Source organism: Parasteatoda tepidariorum, chromosome 3 (assembly GCF_043381705.1).
Source record: "Parasteatoda tepidariorum isolate YZ-2023 chromosome 3, CAS_Ptep_4.0, whole genome shotgun sequence".
In the NCBI taxonomy this organism is placed as follows: Eukaryota; Metazoa; Arthropoda; class Arachnida; order Araneae; family Theridiidae; genus Parasteatoda; species Parasteatoda tepidariorum.
This window is the reverse complement of record NC_092206.1, coordinates 62,905,403-62,930,095: the sequence shown is the minus strand read 5'-3', so window position 1 is coordinate 62,930,095 and position 24,693 is coordinate 62,905,403. Positions and strand designations below refer to the sequence as shown.

The window sequence follows — 24,693 nt, the reverse complement described above, 5'->3', positions numbered from 1 at the left end:
TGAGTATGCCTCCACGACGGAAGAATAAGAAATTCAAGCAACTTACGGAGTTTGAACGAGGGAGGATAATCGGCCTTCCAGAAGGAGGATTTTCCTATCGCGCAATAGCAGCTCGTATGCAGCGGAACAGTTCCACAGTGATGCGAGTTTGGAAGCAATGGACCGACGAGCACCGAACAACTCGAAAAACAGGCACTGGACGACAGAAGGTGACGTCAGAGCGCGATGATCGACACCTGCTCCGCATGGCGGTGAATGATCGCACAGCTTCCTCCAGGCAGCTGGCAGCACATTGGTCTACTGCTACAGGTGTACAATTGTCGGCTTCGTCAATTCGTCGTCGTCTGCTACGCCGTGGATTGCGTGCAAGGGTGCCATTATACAGGATTCCCCTCACGGCGGATCATCGACGGCTGNTCAAAGATCTTATCTGCCACTTTACAATAACTAAGCATCACTTTTGTACTAAAGTTTAAAGTTGTTACCATTTAGAAGTTCAAGTGAGTCCAGGACTGTAGTGGACATCTTATATAATAGATAATTTACAATCTATATATTTATATAAAAAATTTTCTAGTTGTTTTTACAAATACCAATTTATGTTTTTTTTTCTTCTTCATATTTTTTTAATGAAGTTTTTTTTTTTATACTTATGATTATGCACTGCAAATTAAGTTGATTTTGGTGTTTTTCTTACTAACATGTAATGTTAAATAAAACTCAAATTTTATCATTGTCATGGAAATATAAATATGTAACTTTTATTAACTGCCAAACAAGTGTTTTGAATACATTTCTTTTCTTGCTCTATTTTCTGAAAAAGCTCAAAAACAATTTGAAGAAAAAACTCTTGAGGGCAATTTGGGAACTAATCTCAGTTATCGTTTGGTGCTAATTGTAGTAGTAAGCTAAGGGCAACCATTCTTTCATCAATCAATTTGTGAAATGTTAAGTTTCTCACCATCCTGATGGGAGTATTGTAATCTTCTGTATTTGCATGTTATAAAGTTACAAAATGTGAGCTGCCATTGAAAACCTAATGTATTCTACCTAATGCAAGACACAATGAGTGATGAGTGATGGGCAAAAGAAAGATGTCAGCAGCAGGTATTCAACATGAATTGTATATTATGTACTGAAAGGGGGCATGATTGCTCTTGTTTTCTAGTGGCGCTATCTATGGCCAAGAATTTGACTTCTGCCACATACATACGCCACACCCGTTTATACGGTGGACCCATTCATGCATCCGTTCATTCATCCTCAGTTCGTAATTTTGACTTGAACCAGAGAACGATCAATCTTCAGTTACCCCAGAGGTATAATTTGTTTTGGGAACATGGAGGACTTTGTGACCCGACAGATTTAACGTGCACCAGCCACTAGTTACTTCACAGGGAGTTTTCGGCCGACTGGATTCGCCCGTTCTCGTGAATATTAGTCCAGTGTCCTGCCAGCCAGGCTATCCCCGCCCTACTGAAGTGTTGCTGCATGTTAATGCTCACCTTCATAATGCTTGACAAAAATAAGATCTTTTGTGCTAATTCTAAAGGGACATGTTTAATCATACCCTTTAAGTGGATAAGTTTCAAACAGCAGTATGATTTAGTGTATGAAAATGCTATGATAAGTAGGCTCAAATTACTGGTGACTGAGTTTTATGCAAAAAGGTTTGGTAAGTCAGTAAATTGCAGTGACAAGTTCTTAGAAATATAAAATGAGGACTACGTTTAAAAATGGAAGGGAGCTGTATCATTCATGTCAATGAAAAATCTATTGAATCTAAGCAGGCTATTTATTTACTTCATCAGAGGTTAGTCTTCGATCTGCCCTCGTATATCCTCACCAAAATATGTATCAAGATACCTTCAGAAGTACTCTGTACTAATGTTGAAGTAGAATTTTTGAAAAATATTCTAAGGAATGTTTCTAAATGAAGTTGAAAATATATATATATAAATATATATCTACAAATATCTTCTAATGTAATGTAAATATGTTCTAAATGTAAATATATATATATACATACACACACAGGAGGTAGAAAAATAATGGAAACACTTCTGGGAACACACTTATAACTTTAGAAGTGTTTAAATCTTGCGATTTCCCGTATTTATCAATGAAATTTAAAGCTTTTAGTGGTTTAAAGGATAAATAATAAATTAAAAACGAAAAATAGTGTTTTTGAACACCCTATACCAAAAACTTTAGCAATAAATGTGTAACTTGTAACAATTAGTTTGGTTATTACATGCAATAGTTGCACAAAATTTCGTAAACCTAGCATAAATATTTTTGGACATTTTTATTTGAAAAAAAAGTATTTTGTCTTACAGTTTTTTGCTACAATTTTAAGAATATTCAATGGAATTAAACAAAAATTTTAGAGCAATTTAAAATTGGTCTCAAAATTATTGCTTTAAAATTTGAGAAAAATTCATTTAAAACTGCCCAAAATATGAGTAATTAAAGTAGTTCTTTTATACTGCTCATGCGCGGGAAAAATTTTGAATTATTTTCTTAATATTGTAGAGATTAATATCGTATTTGGCAACTAATAAAAAAAAATTTCAATTTGAATATCTTGAAAATCTCAAAAGTTTCAATTTTCTAAGTAATATTTTTAAAAAAACTCAAACTAATAAGGGGTTTTCCACAAATTTCATTTTGTACAATTAAATAACATTTATTAAAAATGACACTGGCATTATTAGAGATCATCCCCATATAAGTATCTTTTTCTACACCTGTTATTTTTTTATATAATCTTATTTCGTTGTGTAAACGTTTATTGTAAGGCATTATCATTTGTTATTTAAATTTGTCTTACGATACAAAATAATATTTGTAGAAAACCCCTTATTTTGAGGTTCTTTTAAAAAGTACAAAAACTACTTAGAAAATTGCTGGAAACTTTTGAAATTTTTAAAAAAATCAAATGGAATTTTTTTTATTAGTTGCCAAATACAATTAATTCCCTACAAAATTAAGAAGAAAAAAAAACTTTTTTTTAAATTTTTCCCACAAATGCGCAGTACAAAAGAACTACATTAATTACTCATATCTTGCACAGTTTTAAATGAATTTTGTAACTAATTCTAAATTGCTCTTAAAATTTTGTTCAATTTTATCAAATATTTTATTATAAGTTATAATAAAGAAAAATAATAAAAAAAATCTAAGCAAAGAAAACTTAGTTTTTATAAAAATGTCCATATCTCCATAAATATTTAAGCTAGGTTTCTGAAATTTTGGGCATATAATAACTGAAATAATTGTTACACATTTATTGCTAAATTTGTTTGCATAAACACTATTTTCAGTTTGTAATCATTCCCTAAAACCTCTAAAAGCTTTAAACTTCATTGATAAGTATGAGAAATCGCGTTTTCTAAATACTTCTGAAGTTATAAAATGATTCTATATATATATAGAATCATTTTATAACTTCAGAAGTGTATATATATATGAAGTTCTGTTGTTTTATATTATAAACACAAAAAAGGAAAAGAAAAAAGAAATTGTTCCTCTATCTATCATGTATTTTTACCTTTATCAAACTAACATTTTATGGAATTTAGAAATATTTCTTCTGAATTTTCTTCCTTTTTTTAAATTTTTTTAGAAAGTGCCATGAAGCATTTTGTGTCCAATTGCACAGGAGGCATACCACTTTTAGTTACCATATTAGAAGTAAAACATGTTTAAATCTTTACTTTTTAACACATAATATTTTTAGTAATTGTGCTTATGAAATTGTTTTTCCATACATTGATTATTAAGATTTATTATTACCAGATATTAAATTAAAAATTCAAAAACTCGTTTTTTATCTATTCACATAGATGAAAACATAGGCATGTCTTTTGTAGGCATAATAAAGCTATTCCTAGAAATCAAAATCATATTAAAACTACAAAATAAGATTTGTTTGAACATATTTAATAATAAGCGTAAATCTTAACTGAAAAATTCATTGCTGGAGAGTCTTCACCTGATATAATCTTTGATTAAAATTGAACACCTATCTAAAAAAATTATTCGAAAAAAAAAATTATGTGTGTTTTGTTCTTTGGAATTAAATTTCAAAAAATTATTGCACAATCTGTTTCCATAACTTTGGAAAAAATCTATTTGGTTTTTGGGTAGTTATTGGGTGGAGATGCTCTTAAAAGAAAAATAAATTTAAAGGATGTTGTAAAAAGTTTTGCCAAATGTCCCACAAAGTCTAGCTCAGCTGCTCTGTTTGACACATACTTTGCCAAGTGTGGTAACTGATTCCACTATTATTGCTTTAGCAAGGCAATGATAGTGGAAATAAACGGGATAATAATAAAGCAACTTGCCATAATTATCTCTAGACTGTAGATATAGGAACTTTAATACATCAATGAAAACTTTAGTATTGTTCACTTTTTCCTTTTGATTTACATGCTGTCATTTATATTGTTTGAGTAAGAAACTAAAAAACTAAACTCAGTGGCGTGACAGCCCATATAGGGTCAAGGCTGACTGTGTCCATCTCAGTTTTCTTGACCTTGGGCTCTGGGGTGCAGGAGCAGATGTTCCGGTTAGGTGGTCAGCCGAACGCGAAACCCCCAGTATTTAGTTCCCAATCATGCTTGGTACTCATTTATCGACCCACTGAAGGGATGAAAGGCTGAGTCTACCTTGCCCGGCCCGAGGCTCGAACCCAGGACCTGTGGCACAGGAGCGCAAAGCGCTACCACTCGGCCACCGGGCGTCAGAATAAGAAACTACATCCTTCAAAAATGAATTAAGTTTGTAAAACAAGGCTTTCAAATAAAATGTATTTAATTTTAAAAAAATTTCTTTAAATTTTTTTAATTACAAAATATTTTTTATTATTATTTATAATTGAATTAGCTAGACTTAAAAAAATATAAAAAATCTATATGCTAATTGTAAAAAATAAGATATTAAAGTTTCTCCTTTCCTATCTTTGAATGTTCTAGCTTTCTAAAGAATTCAGGGATCATTGAAATGTACATGAACACCTAGATGCGGAAAGAGATTGACGATTCGTTTATTTATTTAGGATGAAAAAAGTAGGACTAACGTTTACGTACGACAGTAAATCTCATTCATCAAAAAGGAAAAGAAATAGCAATTTTTTTTACATAATTTGCTTGAATAAAATTAAATTTGAGAGAAAATATATTTTTCTCCTCAAATCTTAAGTTTGGGGAGGCATTAGTAATTTGTTTATTTTTCTGACATCTTACATAGTGAGGTGCTGAAATTTACCAAAAATATGATTATGTTTTATTTGAATGGCCCCTAAGTCAACTTTCCATGCTTGTGGTAGTAATTTATTATAAAAGGAAAAAAAAAATTTCAATAAAAATATCAAGAATAAAATTTTTTTATTGCATCACGTCATTCATTAAATACATTCCGATGTATTTAATTTATTTGTTCACATTATAGTAAACTCACACTCGCTTTCGGAGGGAAAAGTTATTTTTTTTAAGTTGATACAATGCTGAAAAATTCTAATCAGACAAAGATAAATGTATTAGAAAAATTAACCTCCTACAGTTATTAGTAAAAAGTGTTAATATTTAGTTTCCTCCGTTAAATCCGTTTATGTAATTTTCAGTTACACACTATCAATTTTTTAAATTTCATAATGTCACCTTCAGATTTCAGGAAAGAAGTATTTTGAATCTAATATTTATTGTTAATGTATTTGTTCTGAAATTGTCAATTACAAATCAATTTTTCTTCCAGAAAACACAAGATCAGCACATTCGACATTTTGTTATATTGATTATGGAGAAAATGTTATTGCACAAAACAAGTATGCTTTTTAATTTTTTCTGCATAATACTAATTAAAATAATTAAATAAGAAAAATAAAAAATTTAGTTTATAACTGGTAAAATGTAATTTTAGGAGGTACCGAACATGCTCAAGCTTTTGTTCTTCATAATGCCACTGATCACTTGTTGAAACTGATTGTTAAATGTCAACTGTCATGGGGAGATGATTTCATATGTTCCCTTTACAAAGTGACTGTGAAAATTGGCGATGAAGGTACATTTCAAGAAAAAAGTTTTTCTTAAAAATATTTTTTTGCGAAATATATATTTGATACTGTTTTTATTTCTAAGCATAGATAAATGCTTCATTTATAATTATTTTTTTAATACATTAGTGCTTATTTTTAATTTTTCTTCCATATTGAGATAGTTCATCTCCTGTAAAATATTTGCAAAAGTCTAATTTGTAAGTTTTGGAAGCAACAATTGATATAAATTTAAATAATTTCTTATCTTATTTTGAAAATCAAAATAATTAAAAAGAAATTTTTAACTGTATGTGTAATGGGTAAAAAGTAAATTATGTTACTAAGTTTAATGTACAAAAACAATCTTATTTTTTGTTTAAACTCTTTATCAAGATAAAGAGTTTAAAAGCTATGCAATGAATTTCGAAAAAAAAATTTTTATCTGAAAATATTGAATTATGTTTTTAAATATTCAGTTTATTGTGAATTTTTTAATAATTTATTATTGCCTAGATGAACTTTTACAATATGAACAGTAGAGCTTTAGGCAGAATGGTAAAAACCAGAGTTCTTACCATGGCTTTTATCATTTAGTCTAAAACCTTGCTAATTCTGAAGGCGTAAATTTTAGGCAAAAAGGCAAGCAATCTTGCAAGGTTTAGAACTGCGAACAGCAATTCAGATCCTGTTAATTACTGTTTTACAAGATTATTTACAATTTTGAAATGGCAAAATTAAAGCAAAACAATATAAATTTCAATGCTTGTTGTTGTAATTGGTATTGAGGTAGGTACTTTATTTATGTCGCGCTAGAGCTGCACAATGGGTTATTGGTAACAGTCTGGGAAACATCGCTGAGGATGATCAGAAGAAATACCATCACAATTTTGATCCTCTGCGAAAGGGATGGCTCCCCTGCTTTGGTAGCCTGGTGACCTGCATCCAAAGTCGAGCATTTTACAGTAGAACAGTTTAACAAGGACCAATACTGCACATCCTTGGATCCTACACAGGCTGATCGAAGTGGTCACCCACCCGCTTACTGGCCCCAGCCAGTGATGCTTGACTTTGGTGTTCTGGTGTTCTTTACTATCATTCCACTGCAGAATTGATATTGTAAATTGCTTTCAAAAATATTCATGCAAATATTAATGAGAGATAAATATTTGAGGTTGTATATATGTAACACTGCCGAAAATTGCCTATGGAGTTTTGAGATAACCTTAAAAATCTCAAATAATCTTTTATTAAAAAATTTTAACCGACCAAAATAATTTGATTGTCTACTAGCTGATAGCTTTGTCTACTGTTTTAGCATCAATTATTTATTTGAGAGATGTGAGCAATTTTATTTCGTAACTGTCGGGTTTTGTTGGGAATTTAACATTATGGAGAAAAAATTGAAAAAATCTGTAAAATATCTTTAATTTTGTACAGAAAAAAATCACATGTTACTAAAAAATCTGAATTTTAATCATATATTTGCTGAAAAACTAACATTTTATTGCAAACATAAACTGTGTAATGCAGTGAAATATTTAAATTGCACTTTAAGTAATCAAAATTAAAACGTACAATATTTTCAAGAAATGCTCATGTACCCCGTGGCAGAATCGCGGCGACATTGCGACATTGTCGCAGAACTTAACAGAGTTCTTGCAGAAAGATTTTTCTTTAGAGAAGTAAAAAATTTTGGTTTGTTTTTCATCAGAAATTTCCACGCAATATTCGAATCGCGCATTTAAATAATCACTTTTTGAAGCCCTCAATTAATGCCGTTATCGTTAATCCATTTTGATTGTATTTTCATCAGTTATTGACATTGATTTTTACGTGGCGTTTAGATGTCCGGATGTATTTCAGGTAGGTGATATGGGAAATTCGAATTGCGCATTTGATCATTTACTTTTTAAGGCAATCATTTTATCAATTTTTTGGGCATTTATTGCTTTTGATTTCCACATTGTTCTTAAAACCCGATATTTTTCAACAATCAAATCTGAAAATGAAACATTGAATTTGATTAACACCTTTCTGAAGAGTCCGATTCGCGTGATTTCATCGATCTGTTTTTTGTTTATTACTGCTACAGATTTCATTATGTTGAATTATTTTTTTAATGTGCTGGTGATTTGCAAAATGCAATAAAGGAAATAATTAGTGCGCCCTCCAACAATATGCGAGAATATTGCCCATAATATTAGAATATTGCCCATACATTTTTTTTTTAACACAGCGCTTTAATTACCTTTAATTAGTAACATTCATCTTTGGTATTATTGAATGTACATTGCAGAAAGATATTAGTGCTAGAGAGTTTTGTCGCAGAAAGCCCGAAAACATTCTGCCACTGGGCTCATGTAAAGGTAATAATGAGATGGAAATTTTATTACAAAGATATGTATGTCTTAATAAGCTTTTTTTAAAAATACTTATTTAAATACATTTTAATGGAATAAAAAATTAAGTAAAAAAACATAGAATGCATTTTAAAATCATTCTTATTTTCTCTTATTTTATTATTTTTTAAAGGAGAAAAGATTTTTATTTTTTAATTTTTATCTATTTTTACTTTTTGTCTTATTTTTTATTTTTTGTGCAATTTTTTATCTAATTGACATTGATGTATAAATTGATCAAAACATATATAAAAAAATTGCTTACTGTTTTCAATTACTGTTATTTAAAAAAATTTTTTTGCTTTATTTTAGATAAGAAGTTTGCAGTAAAAGCGAGATTTCTAGGTGTACTACCTGTGATAGTTTCCCATATAAAGGCATATTCAAGGAAACTAAAAGTTCTTAATACAATTATGAAACTACTTAAAAAGATTATGGCAAGTTGTGAGTGTGCTTTTCTATATTACTTTAGTTAAAATAGTTGTAATTCTAATTAATTCACCAAATGTGTTTAAAACTGAATTGTAGCACAAAAAATACATTTCTTAATTGTATTTAAATTTTTATATTGCAATAATTTTATAATTTAACAATTTTTTACTCACATAAAATTTATAAGATAGCTAAAAAAAAGTTTGGAAAAGAAGAAAAAAGTGTTTAGTTGAAATTTCCCTTTTAGCTGGAGTAAAATATTATTTCTGTAACTATTATCAATGGAAAGGGAAATATCCTTTAATGCTACTTTTTTCTAAAAATATATTTTTCATATGTGACACTATTAAAATGTATAATCAACTATAAATACACTAACTACTAAATCGGTGTGTTAAAAATTTATAAAAAAGCTTGAGACATTTTTTTAAGCTGCAGTAAAATTAAAATTCTCACTTTTTTATTTATTTAAATGAAAAGAACTCTTTATGTTATGTTTTTCTACAAAAATTAAAAAAGTTGAAATACATATTAAATAATCAATGTTTGTAGATTGTGATTCTAATTTCAATATATATGTTTTTAGCTGTTAATGCTACGAAGTTAAGTAAAGATGGATTGCCTAGAGAACTTATACATTTTTTAGAAGAGCCAAAAAAAGTCACAATTATTCCAGTTCTTAATGCTATTTCTGAAGCCACTAGAACTAGTTAGTATGTTTCTGTGCATAATGCAGCATAATATTTTTAATTAGATAATTTTAATTTTATCATTTTAACTATTTAATTTATGCATAACAAATTATTTATTTTTAGAACTTAACTAATTTTTAAACTTTCTCTATGATTTTTAAAATTTGCATTAGGGAAAAAATGCATTGCTTTGTGTGCAGTTTGCAATAAAAAAAACAGCCTATACATTTTTTGAACTAATGATCAGATTTTCACATACCAAAACATACTGTATATTCAATGGCCTAAACTTAAATAGGCTTATTAATTAATGATTAAAGATGCATATTAATTCATTACACTTAAATATGCTTATTAATTTAATTAATTATTAAAGAGTCAGATTTCATAACTAAAATTATGATAATAGTACTTTAAGTTATGAAATCTGACTCAAACACCTACTTTCTCTGAAATGCATCTATATATGTGCATATATATATATGCATATATATATATGCATATATATGTGTGTGATAAACGAGACGAAACAACCTCTGCGTGAGTCCGATAGATATTGCTGTCCTGAATAAAACTATTAGAACTATATCGATTGGAAAGAAGAGTAGTTCTTGAAAATGTAAAGGAAAACCTAGATGGTTAAAGTTTGAGTCTTTGTGACTTGTGTTTAAAGAAGTTGTAAGTGTTTAACTAACCTGTGTGGTAGTATGAGAATGAGTCTGTGTGACTCATGATTCAATGTTAAAGCTTTATGAATTATTAAAGGATAAGTGTGATTGTTATTGATTTTGAGTGACTTAATCAATGATCATCAACATCATCCTACTTATATATATATATATATTATTATAATTTTTATTAATTTTTTTTGTGGTTGACGTATTTGAATTTTTGACCCTCAATCTTTAATATGATTTCAATAAAGAGAGTGGTCGAAAGTTTGAACCTAGTTTTATTAAATAACCTGTTGTGTCTTAAAATGCAACTAATTCTGAATTTCACTTGTAGCGTATTATCTCTTAGGCTAAAAAGCGAATAAAATGTTTTTCTACGAGATTATAAATTAAACTTATCCAAAAATAGCTCCATGCTAAAAACAAAAATTAAACTTTTAAGTAAACAAATTTTTACACTATATTAATCTATGTAAATGGGGAAACCCTAAATATGAATGGTATCATTCCCTTCATATTTAGTTCTTGAGAAATAAAAATTTAAAAATATGAATTTTTTTTTTTGAGATGGCAAAATTTAAAAAAAGTGAAATTAACATTAAGGGATTTAAACATTCAACTGCTCCTTTGTCAAAACTATAGTGACCATATTTTTCAGATGGTGGCTATCTCCATATTTTGATGGTCAAGAATATGAATTTATTAAAAAAAAAGCATGCTTACTCAGAAGAGGAAGTATGTTTTTGTAACATCATCTGTACTAATTAATTAGCATATTTAAAGATAGGTCTTTGAACCATTGAGTCCCAGTATGTACTTGAAAATGGGATCATTAGTTATTCAGGATTTTCCTTTTTTTGCAATATGCACTTTGAGTTTTAGAATTGTGGTAAGCCAGTTGAAATAAAATATTTCAATTGATATGTATTGATATAAAGCTAGTCATTTAATAAAATTGTACTGAATATGAAATTTGTTATTACCATTAGTAATTATAATTTTGCCATGTCTTCGCATGTAACAACTTCAAATGATGTATGAAACAGTTCGTTTTAATTTATTTTTGATTTGATTTAGTTAAAATTGTTTTTTTTATTTGATTTTGTTTAAGTTCTTCTAAAAAAATTTTAATTAGTAATAATTTAGGATGTTGAAGTTTTTATTAAATTTGACCTTTGTCAGACTTACATATGATATGTGAGATTTGATTAAAATGTATGAACATTCTTTTTAGGACACTCTGCTCGCCAATTTGTTAAAGAGGATGTTGTATCTCGTATTCTGCTAATTATATTTGGTACTGATGTTACAAGTTGCTCAAAAGTTAATGCTTCAATCTGTAAAATATGCCTACGTATTTTAGTACATCTAACACAGATAAGTATGCATTTTTAATGTCTATAATTATTTTGAGGTTTTTATTAAAAGTTAAGGAAGCAACTATGTATTTTTTATTCAGTTGTTGTCATTTTTATGATTAAAAAGTTTAAGATATTTTCAAAGTTTATTTATATTCCATTCAAGTCTAATGTGTATTAATTTCACAGCTTTTATGGATTAACATGATTTTTTAAAAATCTATTGTGGCAAAACTTTATTTACATTAACTTTCTTTTTCATTGTTGTTTTTGTGCTCTTTTACTGCTAAGCAACATTTCTTTTAGTTTTTGTCTCATTTTTATACTGTTTCTTTTTGCAAAAATATTTAGAAGGATGATTCAAATAATATTCAGATAATTATCTGAATGCAATTGGACTAAAAAAAAATTATTTTTTTAAATTAATTTTTTTAATATATTATTGTTGAAATAAAATACAATCTTTTATCTAAAAATAAAACTTAATTGAACAGGAGTTAAGAAAAACTAATATATGATTCCCTTTCATTTGAATTTGTTTTATCTTTATTCATATTACGAATTTTTTTTCTAGAGCTTGGGCGTGAAAAACTGTTATCATCAGGAACAATTCCTTCCCTATTATCATGGTGTAAAACGCTTGTGAATCTCACTGGAAATCATTATATTTCATTGGTATCACTTGTTAGTACTGTTGTCCAACGATGTTTACCAGCTCGACCTTTACCTGTGCGAAAACTCAACAACCCTGTCACTTTTACCTTTTCTGAATGCTTTTATATGAATGAGTCTGACAGCTCTGGTAATAATTTTTTTCTTCATTAGATCATAATAATTTTTATTTCCCGAATTTTGATTATTATTGCTGAGTTTCAAATATTATTTTTCATCAGATTTTATTTTATTTACATCATGTACATTATTATACCAATGTCTTTAAAAATTGGTACTAAAATAATTAGCTATTAAAAGAAATTGCAATATGAAAATTCAAAATGATGAAAGATTTGTTATGTAAATACTGTATAACATTGATATTTCAAATAATCCTATCATTATGTTGACCTTGAAATCAAATTTAATATTTAACCAATCTAATATATATATATATATATATGTTTANTTTTAATATCATTTTTAATTTTTCACATATTATGTCTAAATTTTCACAAAATAGGTACCTCTCAGTAAAACCTAGACAGACCCCTGATATAAAAATCTGAGTGAGAAAATTCTCACACTTTTTACATTCCCTTTCCTGGCATATTAATATACCTGTTATTAGTATTTCTGATAAAAATTGTATTAACAGCATTTTATCTATATGAACATGTATTTTAAGTGTAAATCATAAGTATTACTATTGCCAAAGAAGAAGTAGGTATAAGCAAGGAAGCATTAAGCTCACATAACCATTGATGGAGTAAATGCAAAAGATTATTATTGACAGAGAAATATTATCAAAATTATTAAACACTATCAGTTATTGCATGCTTTTCACTATACTACCTTGAAACGTTTTATAAACTTTTGTATTTACTGTTTTCTTACATTATTAAAGTAAGCTCGGATGTAAAAAAGAATGTGCTAGTTCTGGCTCATATTGATATGAAATATTAAATTTATGTTTCTTAAATTAAATTCAGTAAAATTTTGATCTTATTAGATAAATATAACTGATGTTCTTTTTTTTCTCTACCTTCAAATTTTATTTATTTTTTCCTTAATTTTTATTGCTGGAAATCTTTTATTTCACTTCATCGTATTAACAATATGTTTGCTTTTAATTTTTGCTGTGCATTTGAACCATCTAGAGGGATTCCGTGCATCATTTGTTTCGGTTTCTTTTAATTGAGCCAATATATGTATTACACCATGTCCTGAAATTTCCAGTCGTTTAGCATTTTTATCAGAATTATAAATATTTTCTATGTTATCTAGTTCTCTTGAATATTTTTATATACTTGTTGATATTTTATTATCTCAAGGGCAATAATAGAGATATAAATTTCAATTAAAATGTGCAAAATGTAAATTATTGATTTAAAATACAAATAAATGTTGTGTACAGTGCAAAAAAAAAAAACTTTGAATAACTTTTGATCCAGCCATAGGATTGTCACGTTGTAGGACTTAATCTCAATGGTTTGAGGGGGTAACCTTTAATAATTTATTTATTCAGACACTATTTTAAGTAACAAAATCAGATACAGAAACATACTTTCTTTGAATGAACATACCTTTTTTTTTTGATGTATTCAGATTTTTGATCCTTAAGATATTTGGTCTGGGATGCCCCAATCTGGAAGAAGATCTATTTATTAGATCAATCTGTTAATTAGGTTTTCAGGGTTGTCCGTTTATTTTTTGGGCTCTGTACTTACGAAAAAACTATAACAGAAAATATTCTCTAATGTATGTACTGAAATTTGGGTGAATGAAAATTGATTTGATATGAAATTCATTAACAGATATTTTATCATTATTGTATATGCAGCTATTATTTTCTTTTATTATTTCTAATTTTATTTATTTTTGCATTTCAGATGGTAAAAATGATGACACTGTTAGTTTAGGTTCTTCTAATTTATCTTCTGTCGATAGCGGAACTGATTCAGATGAAGTATGAATTTTTTTTGTATAATGCATTTATTAGCTTAAAGTGATTATTAACTCTTTTAAATGACTCTTAATCAACTATTTAAACTCTGCTTTAATGATAATCATATTTTAACTTTTTTTCCTTATTTAAACAGTGTTAATATTGCTGTAAATTTTATTAATTTTCATATTTCAATCAATAGGTTTTGTATATTATTATTTTTTACAGCTATTTCTGTTATTTTTATTAATTGCAGGAACTTCGACCTTTTGATGTTGTTGAATCCCAATATGGGGAATCATATGAGCAGTTCTCTTCATTTTTTGAAGAAATTAATGAATTCCATCCATTAAAGGTATATTTTTTAAAATAATTCCTAATTTTAGCAAATGCAGGGTCTGTTCAAAAAGTATCAAACTATAATTTGCATTTGCAAAATAAGCTAAATTTGACAGGTGGGGCATAGCGATTTGTTGGAGGTTCTGTATTATATTTTATTGAGGCATAATGGTCGAAAAATTTAAGCAATATTGCTATAATAAATTTTATCTAAAGCCTTAGGACTCTCAAATTGGAATGTTCTAGTCTCCCAATCATCCTATATGATCTATAAATGTTTTTCTTCCTGATCGATTATCCGAAACATGAGCAAAATGAAATGAGTGGGTACGATACTAATGTTTTTCTTATCAGCAAATTGTTTGACAGTTATTTGGTCATCAGGTTCTTATTTGATTAATCACAAGGTCATTTCTAAATGTTAAAGGGACTACCAGAACGTTATTCATTCTACATCTTTTACATCTACATCGTCATTCATTCTTCATCATCTACATGTTGTAACATTCTTTTAATTTGTGTAATGCCCATTGCTTTTAACCTAAACGCTTTGTTTAGTTTTGTAATTTTTATTCAATTAAGAATTCCTAAGTTTTGAAAAAAAAATTATGTGGTAACTTTTTTCTTAAAAAAAAGATTAGTCTAACAGAAAGTTTAGTTACAAATTTACACTATTAATGAATTTTTATTGTTTATGGAATTTTTTTATGTTGCTATTGCTATACTTTTTCTTTTGTTTTAAACATCATTTGCATCACAACTGAAGTAGAAAGAAGTTAACATGCTTTGAGATCTCAAATATAGAGCCACTTAAAACGATTGTAGTGGCCAAAAGAGGCGAACCATGTAAAATACATTTCCATGTGGAGTGTGGCAAGGAGACAGAAATGATAGCATTTACAAGGAAATCGGTATTTATATGAATGAAATAAAACTCGTGAGAGTTGACATAAGAGTATAAACATTAACATGAGAATTTAATTTCTTTTAAATACTTGTTTGAAATAATGCACAAAAATTTCACAAATGTAAAGGAGAGAGGAATTTGCATCTTGATAATAACTCAATTTTGTTTGTCGAATTTACCATTAAACTTAAATGTAATTTGTTCGACACAGGTATTAAGCAATGTAGTAATATCCTCAATTTTAATAAAATAATAGTTAAATCCCTTTAAGCAATTGTACTGCAAACAGATACATTTGTGAAAAAGGAAACAAAAGTGAGAGCATAGTATTTTTAGAGTGGGAAAATAAGTCAGTTGGGAAACAAAATCCTGAGAATTTTTTACAGTATGGATATTGCTAGAAGTAGAAATGATGTAATACAAGCAAGTTTATAGCACAAGGTAAATTGATTAAAAACAATAGGTCTAAAAGCTAATTGAGATGTATGAACTTAAAGAGGGCTTGTAAGATTGAACAATTTGAAATAAAGAGGATGACATTATGTTTAGTGTGCTTGATTTATTTCATATCAACTGAAATTTTTAAAAAGAGAGCAGTTGAAAAATATGGTGTAACTTATAAACTCTTGGCGAGTCAGTATTCTCTGCTTGCTCTAGTGTACAGGAGGCACATATTATATTAGATATTCCTTTTATTTTACTCTCGGTACATCATGATAAAATAATTAATATCTTTATTGATTGTGCAATTTCATTGGATAAAAGAGTAACATATCACAGAGAAACAAAGAAGTAACATATATATTTGACTGTTCTCAACATAAAAGCATATAACTGTATTAGTGGTATTTACTTGTAGTATTTATTTAATATCCCTTCCTAACAATACTCTTTGTTATAATGTATTTGATGGTGTTGTTCAAAAGAAAAGGATTGAAAGTAAAATTTCTGTCCCTATATTGCATTATCAAACAGTTATATATGGTATTGCTTTATTATGCAACATTATAGGACAAAAATCTTATGTTCCTGTTTTACAATTATTAAACAGTAAATTTGCCTTTTAATAAGTTATATTTATTTTTATTATAAATATTATGTAAAATTGTACCCAGACAATATATGCAATTGAAATATGAAATACAAAATACATATTTAAAACTCTAAAGCAATATTAAGACTTAACTTATCACACTATTGCTAAATATTCTGCTTGACGAAAAATAGTGAATGAGGATTCATAAGAACTAAAAATTGAATGAGAATTTAAAACCACAAATTGTGGAAGCAATCGTAATTGTAGCCGAGCAAAATTATTGGACTTAATTTTATCTCATTAGAGTAAGAAACTAAATCTGTGTTTATACAATTAAAAATTTCTGTCATTTTGATGTAATAATCTATTTACCGTCAATAGTCATGTATGTTTGCGGATAAGTATTGCTTTAAAGGATTTGTGAATAAGTATAAGCTTTAAAGCTCTGCAATAACATCGCTCATTTAAAAGTATTTAACAATTCTATTAAAACCACAAAAACTATAAAAAAAATTATTATTGTGTTCAGTTTAAATATTATGCACTGTATGTTGATAGTCTTAATTATATATTACCTAATTATACTCTTTTCATTTTAGCCTCATTTTACTTCTGGGGATGATGTACAAAATAATTGTTTCAAAACTGTGTTTTATGAAAAATTTGTTCCATCAACTGTAATCGAGTTTAATGACACAAAGCTGAATCCAATCATTCCAAAAAATATTCCACGACATTCCTTTGTACAAGTTTCTAGAAAAGAAACTCAACGTAAAATGCGCAAACCTGCTAGTGATTCATCTCTTCACATGAAGGAAAAGTCACCAAAAACTTTGTCTTTGATTCCAGTTTCATCTTGTGGGCCAACAAACTGTTCAAAAATTCCAAAGAAAACTGATTTTTCTAGTCCAAGCTGTGATACTAATGTTATACCGTCCTCTAACATAACTTGTGATAGCAGTTATCATTTAACAGACTTAGAAAGATTCACTTTAATTGAGAATGCGAAAGAAGAGATTAAAAATAAAAAACTTCTGGACAAAGTTTGTTATTCTGATGTCTATCAAAAACAGTCTCTGCTTACAACTTCAGTTTCACCTCATGTGAAACTTGCTTACCCTGATTATGTAAACTGTTCACCTGATTCTGAATTAGACTATCCATTTTTCAAACCAGATCCTTTTCTTATAAGGTAATTAATTATTTTAAGCGGTTTTAAAAAAATTCAGTGTATGAATGAAGAAAAAATTATTTCTGAACCTAGATTTATACCAATTTTTCTTTTTGGACAAGGTGCAGCTATTAATTTCCATGACTGATAAAATTATTTTGGAAATAGGGTGTGTATGTAGATTATATACTCATTTCATATATTTTGAGTAATTTGAAATAATCTACCTACTGTAATGCTTTTCTGTATTCAACTGTGAAAGTTTTTGTAAACTTTTGGAATGTTCTGACGTTACAGTTTTCGTGATGTCTTCAATGTCCTTAAAACGTGTTTCTTCAGCAAATTTTTCCATTTCAAAGGCAAAATAATCTTAAAAATGCTAAATTTGAAGCGTATGGAAGATTATTCAATCCTTTGAGCTTATGCAGTGCCAATTTCACAAGCAATGCAATATAAGACTACCCTTCTTTGTGCAAAAGAAAAAAGAAAAAAAAAATGCTTAGTTTAAATTTGTTGAAAGCCAGGCTTTACTCTGCAGAAGTGCTAGAAACTTATTCCTCTTGTCCAGACTCTCTTTCACCAGTTTTATGAGAAAGTTAAAAGCCCAGTTTCAAGAATGCATCTAAGACCTTGTTTTCACAAAATAGGAATTAGCTTTTTTGCACAACATAGCATTGACATTTTTTCACATTGTGTTGCCTGTGTAGATTCCTGTGAAGATTCACATTGTGATGCCTGTGTGTCAGACTTGAAAAACTATACTTATGAAAAAGCATTAGAAATACAAATACCTCATAAAGCTTCAAGAAAATAGCTTCAAAATTTCAAAAAGAAATATGGAATTATTGGTAAAAAAAATTGCTCAAACAGTCTCTTAAAAACACGTTCTCTAAGAGGAAAAGATTCGAGTTTTGAAAATTCTCCAAGTATTGACCCTTTACCCATTTTTCAGTATTATTTTGCTTTTCTCCCAATGCAATCCCCTTGTGGGTATGATTTATTTAAAACTTGTAAAAGTTTCATTTAATTCTATGAGTTTAGCTTGATAGTGTTTCCTTGAAAATAAATAGATCCGATTGCAAACTGAATCTCTCACTTTAACTCTAAAAAATTTTCCAAAAATTCTCGGCCTATGTTTGGAAATATTCAGTCTTTATCAAGTAATTTTTGTTGTATTATATTCTTTTTTTTATTAACTTAAACTGTATATATTCTCTTTCAGTTCTTCCTCTTCAGTTCAGTTTCTCATTATCTAGTTTATTCTTAGAACTTAAAAAAATACTTTGTAAAATTACATTGATCAAAGGAAAAAAACAGTGTCCCTAAATTGGACTTAATTTCTAGTTTAATGACTATTTGTTATGACACTTAATCCTTTTATTTGAAAATCGCGCTCTGTTAATTTCGAAAGAGTCGATCAATATTAAGAACCTCTGAAAGTAAATATATGATTAAGGCATCTAAAGGGTAATAGCATAAGTACTTGCAAAATTAAAATTTTTACAATAGTACTGTTCGAAAAGAATCTCTTTGCTTACACAAAATAGATTAGTGAATTGTACATCCTACAGTATCAATTCCTTTACTACTCTGAATGTATAGAATTGTACAGCTAAAATTTTATAGATTTAACATATATCTCATTTCTTTAGTGTGGGCTTATTTTTTCATTCACAGTACATTTTTTTTTCTTCTTGATATTGTAGCTTTTATCAATATGTGTTTAACCTTCATTGAATTGTATTGAAGAATTGGGATTTCTGTAATTTTAGTTGTATCTTTTTTTAATTATAAATTGCTGACTAAAAGTTATATTCTTAACCTTAATCTTTAAAAAAAAATCTAGAGTATTATTTGAAAGCATATCCCACCATAGTTAAGATAGATTAAATATATTACGTTAAATATTGTTGGTGTATTGAGTTTAGTAATGCTAAATATTTGCTCTTTAAACTCTGGGGTCTGTTTAGAAGAAATTTGGGTTCGTTAGCAGACTCTTCACAAAATATCTTTTCTTGAAAACGGATCCTTCACAAAACATTTTAACTTAAAAACGGACCCTTCACAAAATAATTTATCCTTTAATCGGACCCTTCACAAATTTGTTTATCTTCATTATTGTTTTGTTAATCGAATAAACCCTTCCCAAGAAGGGGGGGAATAAAGACAGATGTAAACGAACTAAATTTTGTCTTCAGCAGATGCTTCTTCCTTTATTTGTCCGAAATGAATATTCTGCGTTCAGCAGTATAGGCTAAATACCAAATATTTGTATGTTGCATCGCTAATTTAGTAACTGCATTTGCTGTTTATTTTTTTTAATTTAATTTTTTTAATTGTAATTTTACAGTGTTGAGCATAATCTTGTATGTCTTTACAATTTAAAAACTCCTGGAAAAGACCCCTGAAACTATACGGCTACACAGCTATTAACTTAAAATATGTGAATATCTTATTATTAATTTTATCCTAATATAAATTTTAATGTAATTACATACTTGTAACATAATTTTATTAAAACCAAATTTTTATAGATATTCCATTCTTGATAATCAGATTTCCTAATTTGATTTGTGTCTCTTATAAAAATGTAAATAACCTACTTCTTTTAGGGAAAAAATTTATCAGCATGCAGAAGAAATGGCTCAGAATGATTTTCTATTTACGGATATTTACAATCTTGATAATTTACTTTGTGAAAATGTGCCAAGCTCTAATCCACTTCATAACAAAGATTGCAAAAGGTAAAACTATCAAAGTCTTTATTTTTTTTTTTGTATTATTTTTTTCTCACTTTTTATATTAAAATACATATGTCGGATTTGGTGAGATTATTTAGTCTTGTGAATATGGCATTTGTTATGGTTGTTGTTCTGGTATAGTTGTGTGTGTTTATTTTTGTGTTAAAATTCAAATATAATTTGTTAAATTGCTTTTGCATTAATTTTATGCTTCAAGACATGATAATGTTAATGTAATTTGTGTGTGGAATTTTTAAATTATATCTCATTGTTAAAATATTAAAAATGTCTTTTCACAAGTGTAGTTTGTATTTATCTAAATTATGTTGTTTTTTGAATGTTTTATAATTATTTTAATTAAACAAATAATATATATTACCATTGCATCTATCATTTATGATAAATTAGGTTTGAAATCGTTCTTAAAAATAGTATAAACATTAGCTATTTTTTATGTAACATTTGATGTCAGCCAATTACTCTCTTGTGTCTGAAGAAAAACTCCTAATCAGAATTAAAATCTAAACTAAAAAAACTTATGATATATCACCTTATCATTTATGTTAAAATTTATGATTGTTTATATTTAAGATAAATGATAAAATTTCTAACTCAGTTTTTTTAAACTAATCCAATTATTGTAACTGAAAATTAAGTTTTGAGTTACTTTTTTAGAAAACTTAATTATGACACCTATTATTTAGAAATTTAATTTCGAAATAAGTACATATTAAAATCTTTTAATTTACTCAATTACTTCATGCAAATAGCAGTGTAAACATATTTATGTGGGAAAAAAGATAGTTATTCTTCAAGGTTATGGTGGAAGATTACTGAGGACTCTTAAGTTAAGATAATACCCAAGTTGGCAAAAGACTTTTGTTGTTTTAAGACAGCAATACTAAGTTTCATAACTCTAATAAGTTATTTAATTTAATATACAAAGCTGATATCCATAAGTTGGCCAACTAGAGGCTATTTTATCTGAATTTCATCATCATGCTAGGTTTTTATCTTCAAAAGTTTAGAAAGAAAAAGATTGGAGATGGATCATTTGAAAAAAGGCGAAAATATTGAAAAAGTCGACTGGACTATTAAAAGCTCCAAGACCCAGTGTCCTCTCACATTTTATGCAGAGTGAATGATTATTATTAAGGAGTGAGGGTGATTGCCACTCATCTTATCCTCATCGGGACAACCTATTTGGCTATATAAAGCAAAAAACAATTCATCTTCTAATCAAATGAATAGTTATGTGATTTATATTATTTGGTAAAAAATGAAACTTTAAGGCTCATTTAAATGCTGCATTTATAATTATAAACTTGCTCCTGAGAAATCATTGGAAATATTTATATCACATTAATAATTATTTATTATGCAGTTTGAATCTATTTTAAGAGTAATGATATCTATTACAAGAGTTTTTCGAAGAAGAGATTTTAAGTATATATTTATTGAAAGGAATACTTGAGTTTAAATATAAAGGTTAAGTGATGAAAAAAAAAAAACTAGGAAATAATACCTATTAACAATATAGTTACAATATTTTCATTTTCACCATTTTGTTTTCAATTTTAAAATTATTTCCATTTGTGTAAAGTTGTTTTCGTTGTTAAAACATCTCTATGTAATAACTTTTCTAGCTTTAAATAACTTTTATTCTAAACATTTTACATGAGTAATTTTATTTCATAAAAAATCAATACACTAAAGTTAAAGCTAAACGTCAGACAGTTTTTGTTTTTTTAGAAACAAATTTCTTTTAACTTTTATTATTTAAAAAAGATTCTATTAATGTTTTAAATTTCAGAATTCACTGTGATCAGCAATCAGAATATTTGCAGTTCGAGTCAAGATTTGAAAGTGGAAATCTTCGCAAAGTTTTTTGGGTGAGATGACCGTACAATTGTCTTAATCATAATAACTTCTTAGATAATTTATATATATGTATATGGAAACTATCCCAATGCTTTCATTTATGCTGTATATCATATAGTTTTAATTTCAAATTTACTTACATCATACATTTTTTTCAGTATGTTGTAAATTTAAAGTTTTTTTTTTAACTAATTTGAAATTTGAAAATATAATTGCCCTACACGTCTTAAAATAAAATAAATGATGATGTGGAAACTCTTCCAGACCTCCAGATCAATGCATGAAACGCATTTAGGAATGATATTAGGGGAGGAAAAATCAAACCCGTGGCCTTCTGTTCAACAGTGATAAAGTACTTATTTCTTGTTGTTAGTTTTGATGTTCTTTGAAGGCATATGTGAGAACATTAACATCGTAGGCAAACCAAAACAGTTCATTAAAACATTTGTTTTCTTGATATTGTTCTTGAGACAGCTGCTAAAGACATGGGCTTACCAATCGATGAAACACCAAAACCAAATATTCGGAAATATCTGAAAGAATGTCTAATCTTGAATTCCTTGCAATAAATGATTAATGTTCAAAAGAGTCGCAAAATTTAAATACCTCGAAACTTAAGTGAATGAAAATAATGGCATAGATGCATCGATCAATAGTCGCATTAAGATAGCAAACAGGTGCTTTATAGGGTGGGCTAAAAAGAATACTTAAATCAAAACTTCTCAAACAAACAACGAAAATCACTATTTATAAAATTATGATGTAGCCACTAATCTGGTGTGGCTGTGATACATATGAGTGTTTGTCACTTACCAAAGCAGCAGCTGCTGGTATTTGAGAGGAAAGCTTTAAGGAAAGTGTTTAGTGTTGGGAATGAAAATGATGTCTGGCAAACACTTTGCATTAAATTGAAAGGACATATCATTAAAATTTATTGTTCTAGATGGTTTGGATTCTTACACTGTTTAGAAGACTATTCTTTCACTGTTGTCTTACATATTTAGCATGTCCTAAGAAGTCAGGAAAAGAGAATGGGAAGCCATTAGATAGCTTAAAAATGTTTAAAATTACCACAGCCTGCTGGTTGTTAGGAACTGGAAATCTGTAGTGCCAGATAGGCAAAAATTGTTGCTGATGGTTTAGAAAGACTTGGCCTCTTCTGGGCTCCAGTGCCAAAGAAAAATAATTAGCATCAAAGAAACATGTATCAAAATTAATTGGTATTTACAAATATTCTAAATAGGAATAATTTCTCCAATAATTGAGAAAAATAATTTTTAAAAAAATTCTATCTATGTAAAAAAATGCTAGAAATTTTAAATCTACATTTTCAAAGTAATAATGTAATAGTGTAAAAATTCTTTTCCTCAATATATCAATGTTTTTTAATCACTTTGTTTTCATATACAAGTTTTTTTTTTATCTAATATTTATACTTACATTGTATTTTTACAGTAATTAATCATTTAATGATTCTTTTAAAAAAATTGTATTGAATATTGTTTTTTTATCCTTTGATATATTTCTTTGAAATACTTATAATATGTGTATTTATTTATAAGTAATTTCATGTTTTACAGAAAGGTGGAGGAGTATATGATCTCATTCTTAATCCAGACATCAATTCCAAAACTCATATCCAGTGGTTTTATTTTGAAGTATCTGGAATGAAAGCAAACTACCCATATACTTTCAACATCATAAATATGGAAAAATCAACTAGCCAATTCAATGAAGGTTATAACCATTCACTATTGTCATTTATTTTTAATTTAAAAAAAAACTTTTTTAATAAGAATGTGTTGAAATCACCTTTTACTTAAGTAAGAACCCAAAGAGTTACTTTAGATAAATTCAAACCCCAATCTATCGTTCCCGCATCTTTTGTTGCCCCGTATGTATTATCTTATTTTAATGGTCACGACAAAAATATTATTCTTATAATGTTATTAAAACTTGTAAATGCAGGTCTGTCTTACAGGCCCTCAGCAAAGGTACCTCAAGCCTTATCCTGAATATCATAGAACAACTTGGACAACTTTAGCGTCTCCAGAAAAATTGCTTCTTGCAGTGGATTCCTGCCCATGTGAACCTAGAGTTCAATGAAATAGCTGATTCCTTGGCTAAAAATGCCAGAGATCTAAATCAAAATTCAATCCCAACCACGTTGGCAGATGCAAATGCTTTTGCAAAGTCAAGACTATTCACCCCTTTAAAAATCAAAGCCCACGATCAAATAACTAATCTTGACATCGATAGGAAGACAGCCACTACTCTCATCAGACTAAGAACAAAACATCATAAAAACATGAAAATTTCTACAGATAAGACTAGAAAATATCAAAACTGTGGCAACTGTCTTAATGTGGAACTGACACCATATCATGTTTTTAACTGCCCTGCAGTCGCTGCAGGCCTTCACCT

The 24,693-nt window shown here is 28.1% G+C and overlaps 1 protein-coding gene across 9 annotated transcripts in view; it reads left to right on the top strand.

The window, feature by feature from the left end:
• LOC107456278 (cytosolic carboxypeptidase 1) overlaps window positions 1–24,693 on the top strand; it is a 169,935-nt gene that overhangs the window by 129,698 nt on the left and 15,544 nt on the right. For 7 of the 9 annotated variants that reach the window (XM_071178727.1, XM_043039430.2, XM_071178729.1 and 4 more), the window contains 13 exons: window positions 3,629–3,696; window positions 5,758–5,827; window positions 5,923–6,063; window positions 8,749–8,880; window positions 9,455–9,577; window positions 11,469–11,615; window positions 12,167–12,394; window positions 14,139–14,215; window positions 14,451–14,549; window positions 17,076–17,668; window positions 20,260–20,391; window positions 22,202–22,280; window positions 23,850–24,006. In XM_071178727.1, the coding sequence (XP_071034828.1) occupies window positions 3,629–3,696; window positions 5,758–5,827; window positions 5,923–6,063; window positions 8,749–8,880; window positions 9,455–9,577; window positions 11,469–11,615; window positions 12,167–12,394; window positions 14,139–14,215; window positions 14,451–14,549; window positions 17,076–17,668; window positions 20,260–20,391; window positions 22,202–22,280; window positions 23,850–24,006 (2,046 nt within the window). Of the gene's footprint in view, window positions 1–3,628; window positions 3,697–5,757; window positions 5,828–5,922; window positions 6,064–8,748; window positions 8,881–9,454; window positions 9,582–11,468; window positions 11,616–12,166; window positions 12,395–14,138; window positions 14,216–14,450; window positions 14,550–17,075; window positions 17,669–20,259; window positions 20,392–22,201; window positions 22,281–23,849; window positions 24,007–24,693 lie in introns of all 9 variants that reach the window. The other 2 variants (XM_043039432.2, XM_043039431.1) reach the window with 2 other exon arrangements.